Here is a 14905-nt window from a genome sequence, read left to right as displayed (position 1 = left end):
AGTTTTATGTCTTCCTGCAAGGCTTTATGTTTTTTGGTTTTAACTGAAATGCACAATGAAATATATTTTTAAAAATGTACGTCTTATACTTAGGAAAACTAAAAATTGAAACAAAACTTTTACTATTGTACAAACTTGCAAAGAAATTATTCTTTTCATTCTTTTAAATACTTTTAAATCTTTCTTACTAAAAGTGCCTTTCTCTACTTAAATTTGACGTATTTTTTGTCAATACAGCCATTAATTAAAATTGTCAGAAGCTTTTAATTAGCATCTAAAAATCTATTAAAGTTTTAAAAATGTTAATAAAAAATTGTGAGTAATTTTAAATTTAATAATAATAATAATTTTTACTATTTTAACAGTTTTATAATTGTCTGACTATAATAACCGAAACCTGTTGTTTGGTGAGTATTTTTGGGAGGAGAACCCTGTAAATATTAATTAAAGCAGTTGTCAGGTAACTGAAAATTATTGTTCGACTTAGGAATTGTTGATTCTGAATTATTACAATATACACACTGAATATGCAAGCAAATTCGAGTGGTTTTGAAAATAATAGTGGAAAATTTCGTCGCGGAAACGGTGCGTGTTGTTTATGGTTTCCTATGTTACGATCATGCTTTGCAAATACACAACACACTTTACAATCCCCGTAATTTAACAATGCATAAACACGCATACATCCTCAGAATCTCTTCCATATATGAAACTGAATGAATTTACGTGTTGGATGTACAAATGAGCCGCAGCGTACTTGCCGATGACACATTTTGTGGGATAAAATCGCGCCAGCCCTTTGTACCTACTTCTTTTATAAACATTACTGATAATAATCAATTTATATGTTGTAATGACAGGAATTTCAAAAGAAACATCATCACCGTAACAGAAGACAACTATTTTGGTAGTATATTTTAAGTTGTTTCCAAAAAGTTGTCAGAAGCATTTTAAAATGAATTAGTTTTTCAAACACCCCTTAAGAAAGTTACTACAATGTATCAATTAAAAAGTCAATTTTTTTTTGTCATAGTAATCCAATAAAGAATCGAAGTTGAACATTGTGAATATTTCAAATTGTAATACAATTGTAATACAATATTTGGACATTCGTAAAATTGACCAAACGCGAAATAAAAAAAATGTGAAAGATATTTGTTCATGGAATTTAATATTTCAAATATTTCGTTTAATTATCAAATTATTTTATACCTCGCAAGAGCCTATTAACTGTACGAAAATTAGCAGAAAGGCTCTATATAGATAATTCACCTTTATATTTTGCATTGTTCGTGTGGTTTATGTGTGACGCTAAATTAAATTTCAATTTAACGAAATTATTTCTGTCTGATATTTTAATGTGTTTCTGAATTCTAATTTATAATTGTTATAAATAATAATTTAATTATAAAATAATTATAATAATAATTAGTAAAAAAAACATGGGTACAAAAAATTGTATTACATTTTTTATTCAATATTAATCGATAGAGAAAAAATAACCTATACACTAAGAAAAAGAATCTTATATATGGGTTTAAACATTTGTAGCTCCTACCCAATTAATCTGATTAAAAAAGTTGAAACAAAATTGCATATTATTTAAAAACACAATAAAATATTTGAAAAGTAGAAAACAAATCCTTTAAAATTTGTTTTTCAACTTTTTAAATCGGATGATTTGAGTAGGAACTACAAATGTTTAAAAAAACGCACGTTCGAGTGTAAGTCATAATTTTGACCCCCTCATTCCATGCAAAGAGGTAGGGTATGTCAAGTTCAAGAATAATGACTCATATTCGGCTCGTTTTGGTTAAATTTAAATTAATATAAAATATACAATTAAAACCCTTTTTAGTCAAGTTACATACATATATGAATATCTGTTTCTCTTCGCGAGAGGGAATATTTTACATTTGGAACGAAACAACAGACATATATGCCCTTCAGACTCGTTAAGTTAATAAAGCAAACGTGACTATTAGAGTGATTCATTTTTAACGAAAAGTTTCAAATGTTTGTGGGGACTTTTGACGAAAAAATATATAACCATTACATTACATAGTTAAACTACACACGAATTATATGCACACTGTGAAAAAGTTTCCGCGCAACGAATTTTCTATTTACATGGTTACGTTATATTGTGTAGGTAAATAACGTATTTTTCAGAGTTTCTCTTTTTAATTTTTTACTCTTTAAAAAATTCCACTATTTTTTGGTATACATTTTCACTTTCCTATTTCATTATGTGACTGTTTCTTATTTCTGGGCATAATTTTTCAATTTTTTTGTTCATACTTCTCTTCTTACTTTTTCATTAATCAACTTTTACTGTGTTAAAAAAATAAAAATTAATAGAAAGATGTTTACTTTTGTGTTGAGCATTAAATTTTTTTATGAAAAATTATAGAAATGGTGCATTTCACAGAAACGACGAGAGAACGAATGGTTTCACCTTTCTTTTTCTGTTTGTTAGGAATTAAGCTCTCGTTACAGTCGTTTCCCCTTTCAGACATGCGAGAAATGCGACTCCGAGGTCATGGTTTATCCGAGTTTATCGTTTCTTCAGCACCGCGTATAACGCTCACTAAGCGAAACGCATTGTTTATTTTTTCAAGTCCACCAGAAACCTTTCGTAATGATCCTTCACTTTACTCAAATGACACAAATAGCAACAAATAGCAACCTCAAAATTTTTTATTAGTTATAAATTGAGTAAACCAGAATAATCTTGTAATGGTAAAAATTTGATTTTTGGTTTTCATCGTTTCCTTCCGTTTTCTCAATGTTTGTACATCATCTTCGTTGAGCCTGTCCGTTTCTGATTAAAGTTTCACCTTTGAAGGAACCGTATCCTTTGTTCGTACATCGTTGAAATTTCCCACAATTACGAAACGATTCGCATACAGGATTGCCCTTAATCCTCCTTCTAATCCCCAAAACCCCATTTCAAACTTCCGGCATTCTTGGTCAGATTAAAGTAGGATGAATGTTTTACAAAGTTATATATATATATTTAATATTTACCTGTATTATTTTTTTGTTATTGTTTTTTGCTTTAATGTCGTACAAGATTATTATTATACGGCAAATTTAGATGGAGTGGGGGAATTTCTCCCCACTGAGAGTTCTGAAAGCTTGAATTAGGGAAAATATTTTTGAAAATTATATGCTTGTTACAACTTTGAACGTCGCATTTACCCAAATTTTCTAGAAACTAAAAAGTCAAAAGAAAACATTAATAATGGATAATCAGTTGAATTTCCGAGTTTTATTAATTAAGAAAAGTTTGATTGAAGTTTGGAATTTATAATGAAGAATTGATTAGAATCATCTGACGAATCCATATATATATATATATATATATATATATATATATACGTCTGTGAATTAATTTAACTGTTCACGTAGGAAAAGCTAATGAATCTGCCAAGACCCCAAAGAGCTTCGTTGAACATCATAAAAACTTTGCCCTATTCTATTATCTTGGGTCAATCTCAAACAGTATAATTAAACAGCCATATCTCGAGTCACGAGCAAATACACATATATATAATATATATATCAAAAAACCACTTGTAACTTTCCACCTTTCTTTTAATACTTTTTATATACATGCGGATTTGGGGCGCACACAATCTTATCAAAAACTTTAAGTATTCCAATTCGAACGTGAAAAACAATCCTTGACTACATAAATCGATTAGGGCGAAATCCCCCAAGGAAATCGCCTTCTATAACATACATATCGAAATATATCGAAAATCCAAAAAGTAATTTTCTAAAATACCAAAAAGTTATGGTAAAATATTTTTTCCATGAGAATACAAAATTGAAAATATGTATTTATAACTTTACTATTTATAACAATCAACAATTTTTAATAAAAAAAATTTTAAACATATTTTTTAATTTCTAAAAAACGATAGATTTGTATACAATGAGTTTTTAAACAAAAAATAACTAAAATTTATAATATGAGTCAAGGAGGCAATATATTTTTCTTACTGAGATAGAGAATTAAATAAATCAAGTGTTTTTCATCTGAAGAAGGAAAACAGCAAGAAAGAAAGTAATCTTTACAATTGCGAATAAATATGAATGTTAACTTGCCTGTTGAAGTAAAATAATATTACAGTAATGAAGGTAAAAAAGAGGAGAGAGAAAGATAGACGTAGTCGTAGACGTTCTAAAGGAGAGATGGTAAATAATTTTACTTCTGGGCATTTATTCTTGATGGAGATGAACAATATTTCGCTGAAAGGAAAAACAGTTGATGACAATGTCCGCGCTTAAAGGGAGTGAAAGATGCCAGAGTGAGTCTAGATACTTTCCTTCATTACTCTCATGCTCCATCATCCACTTTCCTTTATACCTATAGAAGCGTCGTCTTCAACGACCTCGAGGGGGTTATAGGGCTAAATTGATTTTAGTCGACCTCCACTACTAACTGACCTTTAAAGAGAAACGAAATTTTAATTTCATTTACATATCCAAAGACATCATTTTTTTGCTTTTGAATTAATTTTCATAAATGTAATTTACATATAGATTCTACGTAAATTTAAAAAACATCACTTTGAAAATGTTCTCTCTAAATTTGAATCAGTGAAAAAGTCACTGGTCTCAAATCAGTCGCTAAATTCTAGCTATTTGAATCAGTAACATTTCACTGATTTACAGTCAAAGTAATTGATTCTGTCAGTGAAAACCACTGATTCAAATAGCTAGAATTTAGCAACTGATTTGAGACCAGTGACTTTTTCACTGATTCATATTTTCAGAGTTCCTTTTTCCAAAAATCCGTTCGTGTATATTAAAAATTTTGTTCACTGTTAGTCAATAATAGTATGTCTGTGTGTATGTATTTAGGAGGACTGTGATCACTCTATTGTGAAGAGAGAACAAAGGTAGAGAAAAATGAGTGAAATTGCTGATGGCGAATTGATTTCAGTGACACACTCAGTTCATCGATAATTTAATTACGAGTAGTCAGTCCTCTCTCTGTAACGGTAATTACCATCTCGTTGCAGTTAATGTCACGTGACGTTCGAGAAGCTCTACTGTATATGTATATCAGCTGTATAGAGTACATATAAGTTAGTCAGTTAATTAGTCTTTTGCTTGTTACGTTTTCCTGTCTTCGCGCGCGCCATAATGTCAACCTTGTCTCAAAAATTCATAAACGGGGAGTTTGATTAAAGCTCATCCTAGACATCTCTTCCTAATTAAAACTTAATAGTCATAAAACATTGTCTAATATTTCCACCTCACATACACATATAGTGAGTATAACTATACGACGCATCACGATGACATAACTTTGATAACACATTACTTCGAATTGCTCTCTGGACGAAATTGCAAAATGAGTACTATATCGACTGTAATGGACAACTTCAAAATTCATAGCACAATATTTCTTTCTGTAAAGTTGAAAAGGAAATTATTATATACGCGATTTCAATTTTATTCAATGTTACTAATTGAGAATTTACTGATAACTAAGAAACATTAATAAATTGGAATATTTTTGAAAATGAAAACTTATAAAAATAGATGCGGTTCCATGAAATGCTATAAGTTTTAAGAGTGTCCATTTAAATTAGCCACATTTCAGTTTCTCGCGGATTTTCGTTTGCTCCCCCTCCGTCCCATGTGGCTTGCTTTAAATTCCTCATTTCCGCGAGTCGGAAGAATGCGAGATGAATCTTGAGATTCTTGACTTGAAGAACATGCCAATCTGCTCGTTTCAGTGGCGAATCACGTTTCTCGCAACTGGGGGCAAATGTGTACGTAAATGAAAACACTTTGACACGACCTTTTGTAACTATGATGGCAGTTATGCGAAAGCCCTCGCATATGTGAGTCTAATGACGTACCTAATATTCTCTAAACGAAACTTTAAAATCTTCATATAAGCTACACATACACACACTGTACAATAGCGCGTGCGACAAGCAAGTATCTCTTGTGAATTTGAAATTCAAATTTATTCGTTTATATATATATCTCTTGATGGTTTCAAATCGAAAGTTTATCAAATTTTTAATAATTCGAACAAACAGCCAAGTGAATCATGAAGCCTAACTCAATAATGATCCACAATGAATGGTGTACGGCCCTTAAGGACTCTCTTCCCGCTTTTATGACAAAATGATAGCTATAGACGAAGACGATTATTCATGCTTACCGCTTTTGCGTTTTGCGAATTAAGTCTTTCTACGTGCTAAAAATTGTAAAACTTTGCTATTCTATTCTTCCCTTAAAAATTAAAAAAGTTTCTCGTTATTTTAGTTTCATGTTTTTTTTACAAGTTTTTCAAATATTTAAAAAGCGTTGCGAAGGGTTATCTGTAACTGCATTCGTTAAGGAAAATAATTGGTGAAAAATCAGGGGGTAATTTTTATGGAATAAACCGCCTATTTTTGGCTCTAGAGAATTAAATGTTATTTTTAGTTTTAGAGAGTAAAGTAATATCTCTGCTCTTATTTTGGCTCTAGAGAGTAAATAATCATTTTTTTCTTAAAGAGCAAAGTATTTTTTTTTACTCTGAAAATAAAATAAACCTTTTAGATTTTAGAAAGTAAATATTTGTTTTTTTCTAGAAAGGAAAGTTGACTTTTTTTTATTAATGAATCTCATTAGGTATATTTTATTAGTTGATTTACCTATTTTGTTGGTTGGTATACCTATTAAATTAGTTACTTTACTAACTAAATGGTAACAGCACAACTATTCAAAATTATAGCAACAACTCAGTGTACAATTAAATTCATAGAAAATAAGCTTGATTTCATTTATAACGTCAATGACAATGAGGAGTTTAGAAGTGCGCTCGACATTACTATTTTCTTGTACTCGACAACTGAGTTATGAAACTCGACTAACATGTATAAAGAAAAAGTGAAAAACAAAAATATATATATAAGGACAATAAGTCGAAACTTATTTAATGAAATAATTCAATTTTTCTAAAAGTTTAAAAAGTAATTTTCAATTTAAAATATTTCTTTTTATCCAGATAAGAAAATATAAAAGAACGAAATTTTATGAATTATTTCATTTTTCACATATTTAATTATTGATTGAATATAAATGGATCAATTTTTTTTTATCAATTAAATCATATAAATAAATAATATATAATAATTATACCATTCATTTATTCATTTTTCAATTTTTTCTGATTTGAAAATTCATTTCAAATTGACATTGGTAAAAATGAAATTTTTGACTCATTTATAAATATATATTTTTTGAGAATTTGACTGCTACTCTTACATTTCCTTATATAGAATTTTTCCTTGTATTTATTGGTCGCAGAAACCCGCCGCTTGCGGTTTTGTTCAGGACTCGATTTTCCAAAACTTTTCAATAGAATAGAAACGTCATGAATTTAAATATCGTCTTTATCTCATACAGAAGCATGCGATAAGTTGAATGTTGTTGCTCCAAGTTTTCTGTCGCTTATGTATGTAAATAATTTTTTTTCATTTATATATATACGTTGGGAACTTATATAATACAAAAAGGTCCATGAGATTTTATCATTGATTTTTCTCTCTTTATTTTCATCACCCCTCATCCCCATGTACAACCTGTTTTCTTTTCACCTCCGATCAGATACATTCCTGATACCAACATCCCTGCTAGGGAATAATCCCCACGAGAAATCTTGATTTTCTTATATTTTACGGTCTTGAATGCAGAGTGGGGAAAATGCAAATTTAAGGGAATACATTATATATATATATAATGTTTTGTTACTGGCAAGCAAATGTTATTCACACCCGCTTTTTGCCGATCGAGACTTTTCGATTGATTATAAAATTTTCTTTTGTAACAGAAATTTTTTTCTCCTGACTTTGAATTATAATTAATAAAATGTTGGATAAGAATTTAAAATGAAAAGAAACAAAAAAAATCATATTATTATCATTTTAAAAACATAAATTCGAGGGGTTTATAAATAAACATTATTTTTTAAAAGGAAAAGAAAAATTAATTTTGCAAGTCTAGTATTTATATAAAGTTAAAGTATAGTTGACTGTAAGAAATAAATTATAATAAATTACTGTTAACTTTACTAGTTTAAAGTATTTATTCTTTGTCTTTCTTGATTTTCTCCATTTATTTCAATTGAGTTTTGAAAAATGTAACATTTCCTATCCAATTTTCTCACTTCTTAATTTTATTTCTCTCGTTATTTGCTCTTTTTTAGCCCTTTTTTATTTGGTTTACTTTCCAGTATTGTATATGTAGTGGGCGGTGCACTTTACTCAAAATCAACTCTCTCTCTCTCTCTCTCTTTCAGAGAAGACCAAATATTCTTATTCGATTGTTATACGAATATATAGAGTGCATAAAATGTAAATGTATCTCGTTAGTCAAAGCCATGAATAATAAGGAATTCAATTCGGGTTGCAAATATATTCCAGGGCATTCGCATTATTGTTGTGCGAAAAATTGCACGCGGGTTCGCGGATAATTTCTTTTTATGTTAAAAGAAATAACTTTCAACGGGAAATTTTTAAGGGGGTTTCGTTTCTTTCGAAAAAAAATTCACAGCGGCGTGAAAGAATGGAAAGTGTTTTAAATTGCATACGAAGGGTTGAAGAGATCCGTTCGTCGAGCGAATGAGTAATAAGCCCACTATATGCTCTCTGAGAAATTTTCTTTTTCTTTTGTAAAAAGAAGGCCAAAGGAATGACTTTTTTTCATTTTCTAGTTCTAGCCCGCAAAAATGTTGACCACAAAGGAAGTAGTTTTTTTAAAAATTTAACTCGATTTATTTACTGTAAATATACAACAAAGAAAATGAAAATATTTCCAGTGTTAAAAAAAATAAAAATATTACATTATTCTATTAAATCATTTTTAGGTATATTCAGAATAATGATTTTATCACTCCGGCGATATTAAATAATAAAACATGAAGATGACGATCACTCCTAGTCAAGGAAGGTAGGAGTGATCGTCATCTTCATGATTTATTAATTTATCGCTAGTTAATTAATTAATTAATTAATTAATAATTCACAGATTTTTCAGTGTAAGTGAAAATTTGATGAATGTTCGGAGAAGAAAATCCTGTAACGGTATTTATAAGTATATGAAATTCCTTCGTGTGCAGTATTAAATTAATTATAATCGAAAAGAAAATTCTGAAGCTTGTCGTCATCAATGCACACTGCGAGAATAAAGTCGACTGACTTTATGTAATAGCTGCTACGATCCCTCAATTAAATTGCTCTACTGTTCTGAAACGACATCCGCATTGCGAATCACGTGATTAAATATACACTCCCTTTCTTGTCAAAATTAATTAAAATTCATCAAATTCAAATTTTCGCTTTCCTCGGTACAGAGAAAAAGATTACTTCAATATTTCTCTTTTTCTTGCTTTTAATAAATATATACTTTCTATGAATGTACAACGGAATATTTTGCACCTATGAAATTTTGTGCTAACATTTAACATTTCAATTTTCTTGTATTGTTTATTTATTTAGAACATAAATGGGTTCAAGTCAATTAAAAAACTCCCTGTCAAATACAGGATGTACTAATTATAATTGACAAATTAAAAATATTTAATTAATTTGCTAAAAGAATTTTATTATTTCTAATTTTATTATATATTTTTTCGGTATTCTCTTGTTTAAGCATTTAAAACAAGTAATTATTTTATTTATTATTTTATATTTTGTACCCAAAAAATAATTAAAAGCCCGTTTACTGTTTAAACTAATATAACAATAAATAAATGTTTTTAAATATTTGTAGTTTGAATTTGTTCATTAATTTACGTATAATGGTAAAATTCTTTTTTTGTGAAAAAAAGTGTTTTCAAGAAGTCAGATACTTTTGTTTGAAAGAAACGTCTTTCCTTTCCTCGGAACAAGAGACCCTATGGCGAATGTCTTACATCACTACACGAACATAGTTGAGACATTCTGGAGAGTAGTTGAAATTTTTTTTCTTTTTTTAAAGTTGGTTCCATTTCAAAGAATAAGTTTCGAAACAAATTAGGATCCTTACCTTCATGATCGAAGCCTCACATCGTCTCCTTGCTATACAGGAAGACGTTTGTGTGTTAAACGTACATGTCGCTTCTAATTCCAAAGTAAATCAGCCACCTGCCATTTGATCGACTATTTTGCTTAAATCATTTGGTATTTTGCTAATATTATTAATTTTTACACTTTCAATTTATTTAATCACTTTTTTTCCTTATGAGATGAAGTATATTAATTTCACATCATAATTTTCATTTATAAATTTTCAATCATTTGATATTTTTTCATTTTTGGCATTTATAAATTTTATTTGACAAAAAATTAATTAATCGATTTGTGTTTCACTGCTGTTTGGTAAACAGTTTGCATTCAATTTTTTATTACATATTATTTATTGTTGAATTTAGTTTACTGTTGCTTAAAATACTTGATTGTTACTGAATTTAGTTATTTCCTATTCAGTTGAATTAAGCTTTGTTCAATTTAGCTAATTGTTGTTCAACTTTACTAATTTTCATTCATTTGAATTAATTTTTATTCCATGAATTAATTATTATTAAATTGACTTAATTCTCATTCATTTGAATTTTACTAATTGTCTTTTATCATCTAAAAAAAATTTTATCTTGTAGATTATTCGATTTTATTCTTTAATAAAGTACTTAATGAAATGATATGAAATTTAATAATTATTCATTAATTATTACTGTTCACATACATACACACACACACACTGTCATTTGTTTACAATTAAAGTACCAAGGTAATTAATATACACAATAAATTTAAATTTAAAAAACACTCGTGTACACCGGGCTTTTTTCTAGTTTAGTGGGGAATATTTTTTGTAAAAAAATAGACGTTGGAACAAAACGTGATTGTGACGCACAGTAGAACGATGTGAATTTTATTGTGGGGAACGGTGTGTGAAATTGAGACCTGGCAGCCGGCTACTGGATGAAAAGCTCTGTTGCAAGCTCCGGAATTGTGAAACGTGCGCAAGCTCGCTCGCTCTCTCTCTCTCTCTTTGCCGGGATCCGTGGTGGCGGTTGGCCTCAGCTCTTAAAATTCTTGAGGTTGTACGCCGACTCCCGCCGAAAATTTCACGCGACCCCTATTCTGATTTTCGTGGCCTTGTTTGAATTGTTCTTGGAAATTTAGGAGTCGCATTATAGGGCTAAGGTTTTTCCCTTCCCTGAAAGAAAAACTCGTAACAACAATTTCTTATCGGCACTTTCAAGTTATAATTCGCAAAGAGATTTTTCATAAATCTCCATATAAAATATCATTATATGAGCCATACAAAATTCTTCTTTTTTTCCTTACAATATGTTTATTTAGGGGAGGGGGGGTCCCAAACCCTTGAAAATATGCTTACGTAATACTTGAATGGCCTCTGAGAGATAGGAAAGAATCAATAATTTATTAATTTGGATTTGATTAATTTATTTTTATTTATTCAAGAAATCCATAAATGCACGCATAAAGTATGTACAGTAATAAGAATTTCACTACTATTTTTATAATATTAAATATCAAAATTGTAAACGTTTTATATAATTTAATTTGCATAGTAATAGTATAACAGGGATTTAAAAAAAAATTATACTATATTTATAGGTTATTAAAATTTATTTGCTTGATAATAATATTTTTTCCTATTTTTAAGAACCAGACATTTTCCAATAAATACTCAAGTATTTCAGACAGATTAAATATGTAACGAGATTTTTCTAAATTAATATGCACGAAACAAAAACCAGGCATTTATTATTCACTATTTATTGTTTACGTTTTCACTGTCGCTAAAAATTAAAAATGTGAAATTATTGCCAAATTAAAATATGAAAAAGTAAATAAATAAAAATAAACCTTGTGAGAAAAATAAATTATTATGGAGAATTGAATTTTTCGCAAAAAGAGTGTATGTGAAAAAAACGTATTGCCAATAACTGCATTAATTCCACAATCTGGATAAGAAAAAATTCCGGCAAATATATTCTGACATAATAGTCTGGAAACTTTTTCATTGTAGCGTATCGACATTTTCCAGGGACTTTCTGCAGGTCTGTTAAAATCAAAGTGTTTTTGCTGACTTCTTTCCGCGATGATTAATTACAGAGTCACTCGCTGGAATCGAAAAATTGTGTGTGTGTGTGTGTGTGTGTATATATTTACATCACAAACCGATTTCATTCGTACTCAATTTATAAAGTTGATTTTATAATTAAAAAGATTTCAGCTATCTCAAATTATGATAATTTGATAAATGGAATAAAAATAATTTAATCAGATAGTGTTGCATTTTTTTTGTCAGTACCTACATATAAAGTTGTTATTCTCTGATTTATTTGATAATATTTGTTATACAATTTCGATTAATTAATCGATTCGTGTCTTGCAAATTTGCAAGTTTAAATGAAAAAATTTTCGAGTGTTAAACTTTTTTAAATCGCGAAAGCATTTTTCTACTAAAAATTAAAAAATATTACATTATGTAATTATTTTTACGACAGGTATCACGAAATTATCTTCTAAAATCATTAATTACTTTGTATAGAAGGTTTCAGTGATTACACTGGTTTTAATTAGGATTAGAAAATTCATAATAGCATAATCTAAAATTTACTTATCCTAATAATAATGAAATGACGTTTTATTAATTTTTGATCTCTGGGTAAAATTATTGAGAATAAAAATTCTATATTGGCTTTAGGAATTACATATATTGTAGATTGTGAATGTGGTTTGAGAGAGGCTTACATAATCGGCACAGATGAGACAGGTTGATACGAAATGGACAAAGGAAACGTTTTGTCAGGCTAAGGATATTAGCGCGTAAAGCGGGTATTATGTCCTAAAATACGTATTTGTATGATATGGCTTTGGCATTGTGCAACCTTGCGCCAATATCACTCTCGAGAGATTGTCGTCTCTTGTACCAATCTGTACAAGATTGCTTTGTTATAGCCCTTCGAATTCATCCAATACTATGCCATTTTAACTTGATCAATAAAATTATCTTCTTATTTCGGGTTTTTCTATTTTTATCTTGCAAAATTAATCACCATTTTTTAACCACACCAAAATCAGTGTATTTCCTCGAATTTTCATATATTGCTTAAACTATTAAATAAAAAATGTGAATTCAGTCAAGTGTAAAGTAGAATTAAATATAAATTATAAATTATAAATCCTCTATTACTTTAAACAAAAAAAAAATAAATTTAAACCCAAGAAAAACGAGGAGGAATTATAAGTATTCGGATTCTTGTTTGTAGGTATACTTTATCATATTTTAAATAATAATCATTTTTAAATTAATTAGTCACGGGAACATGACAACGTGAAAGTTTCAATTCTGTAATTTATAAAATTTTATACACATTTTTATGCGATAAAGGATCATAAAAGTCACTTTATAAAAATATTTAATTTCACGGGCATTCTTTCATATTAATAAATAAATTCTTTGTCAATGTATTTTATTTATTGCCCCCATTCAATGGTAGTTAATATGTAGCAATTTTATTTTTTCAAAGCTCCTTCATATCGGTTGCAAAATTATATTAGATTGAAATTTTAATAATTTCCCAAAAAATAGAATCATACACGGAAGAATATTCTTTGTAGCGAAAACACTGCAATTTTCATAATAGACAATTGTATAAATTGTCATGTAGACAATTCCTGGATCATTTTGAGCCCGGGTTTTTACTGTGTGTGTTAACCCAGCAAAGTTTTTTCTGTGTATTAAAAATATGTTTTAAATATTTATAAAGAAAAAAAATATTTATATTCGTGTTGATAAATATAAGTTATTTATCCGGTAAAAGAAGAAAATAATTTTATGCAAATGGATTTTGCCTTAGTATAATATTCTGTTTGATCTGAACACGAGAATTCCTAATAATATAATGAATAATGAAGAGAAGCCTGGCCCCGTTCAAAATTTGACGCGCTTGATAATCAAAATTACTGCTGTAATTAATAACTGAGATATGTATCCATTAAGCGGCTTTTATCGTAAAATTCATTTGGAGTAAATAAATTTCGTTTATTAAAATTCTTTTCACAAAAATATTAAACACAGAATTATGAAGTGCATAACTGCAGGAATTAGTTTTGTCTAAAAAAAACAAATTGAAAAAAGTTTGGAGAATTCCCGCAGCGATAAGAATAGTTAAGTTATGGATATTTGTTCAGAGAACGTAGGGCAGTTATTTTTTATTTTTTTTACCGTTTGTTTATTAGTTTATATTCATTTTCAACGAGTATATATATTGAAATTCCTGTGGGGAAGATTTATGCATATTGGATTATTTATTTATGGAATCAGAAAGATTTTTGTACTAATGATATTTGTTTCGTATACATATATATGACATTGCTTCATATTTCAGATTATTTTGCGAAATGGAAAAAAATGGTAAAAAGCACAATTGCGCGGTTAGATGCGTTAGCCAAGCCAGGAAGAGTAAAAAAAAAAAAAAAAATGAAATATTCTCGAGGAAATTAAAACGCCAGCCGGATTTCTAATTTATCCATTCCATTATGCAAGTTTTGTACATTATTCGCTTGTAAATTTTTGTGGGGACAAAATTTTTATCCAAATATTATTCTAATCATTTTTTTTGTTTTCAGATAATAATAATATATAAAAAATAACGCAACTGTGCGAATTTATTTTATTGCTTTTTACTATCGTGAGATGGAAAAAATTTAGAATTATTATTTATTTCACTCTATATGTACTTGAATTTCAAAATGTTTACGTTAATTTACGTATTAAGTGGGTAATTGATAAATTACTCGGTTAATTAGCTTTTGTTATTTTGAGATAAATATACTTCATCTATATAGAAGCATGTAAATGTGCT

The 14905-nt window shown here is 28.6% G+C and overlaps 2 protein-coding genes across 2 annotated transcripts in view; one reads left to right on the top strand and one right to left on the bottom strand.

Annotated features, from left to right (window-relative positions):
• Positions 1-11006, bottom strand: part of LOC127288964 (dipeptidase 1-like) — an 87741-nt gene extending 76735 nt beyond the window's left edge. Inside the window, exon 1 of the mRNA XM_051316689.1 lies at positions 10048-11006. Within this exon, the coding sequence (XP_051172646.1) occupies positions 10048-10053 (6 nt within the window). The 5' untranslated portion in view covers positions 10054-11006. The remainder of the gene's footprint in view (positions 1-10047) is intronic.
• LOC127289002 (low affinity immunoglobulin epsilon Fc receptor-like) overlaps positions 1-14905 on the top strand; it is a 146972-nt gene that overhangs the window by 70722 nt on the left and 61345 nt on the right. The gene's annotated exons all lie outside the window — the stretch shown is intronic.

The sequence above is a fragment of the Leptopilina boulardi genome, unplaced genomic scaffold (genome assembly GCF_019393585.1).
Source record: "Leptopilina boulardi isolate dan_hultmark-lab unplaced genomic scaffold, ZJU_Lbou_2.1 LbouV2_123, whole genome shotgun sequence".
NCBI lineage: Eukaryota > Metazoa > Arthropoda > Insecta > Hymenoptera > Figitidae > Leptopilina > Leptopilina boulardi.
This window is presented reverse-complemented; position numbering and strand designations above follow the sequence as displayed.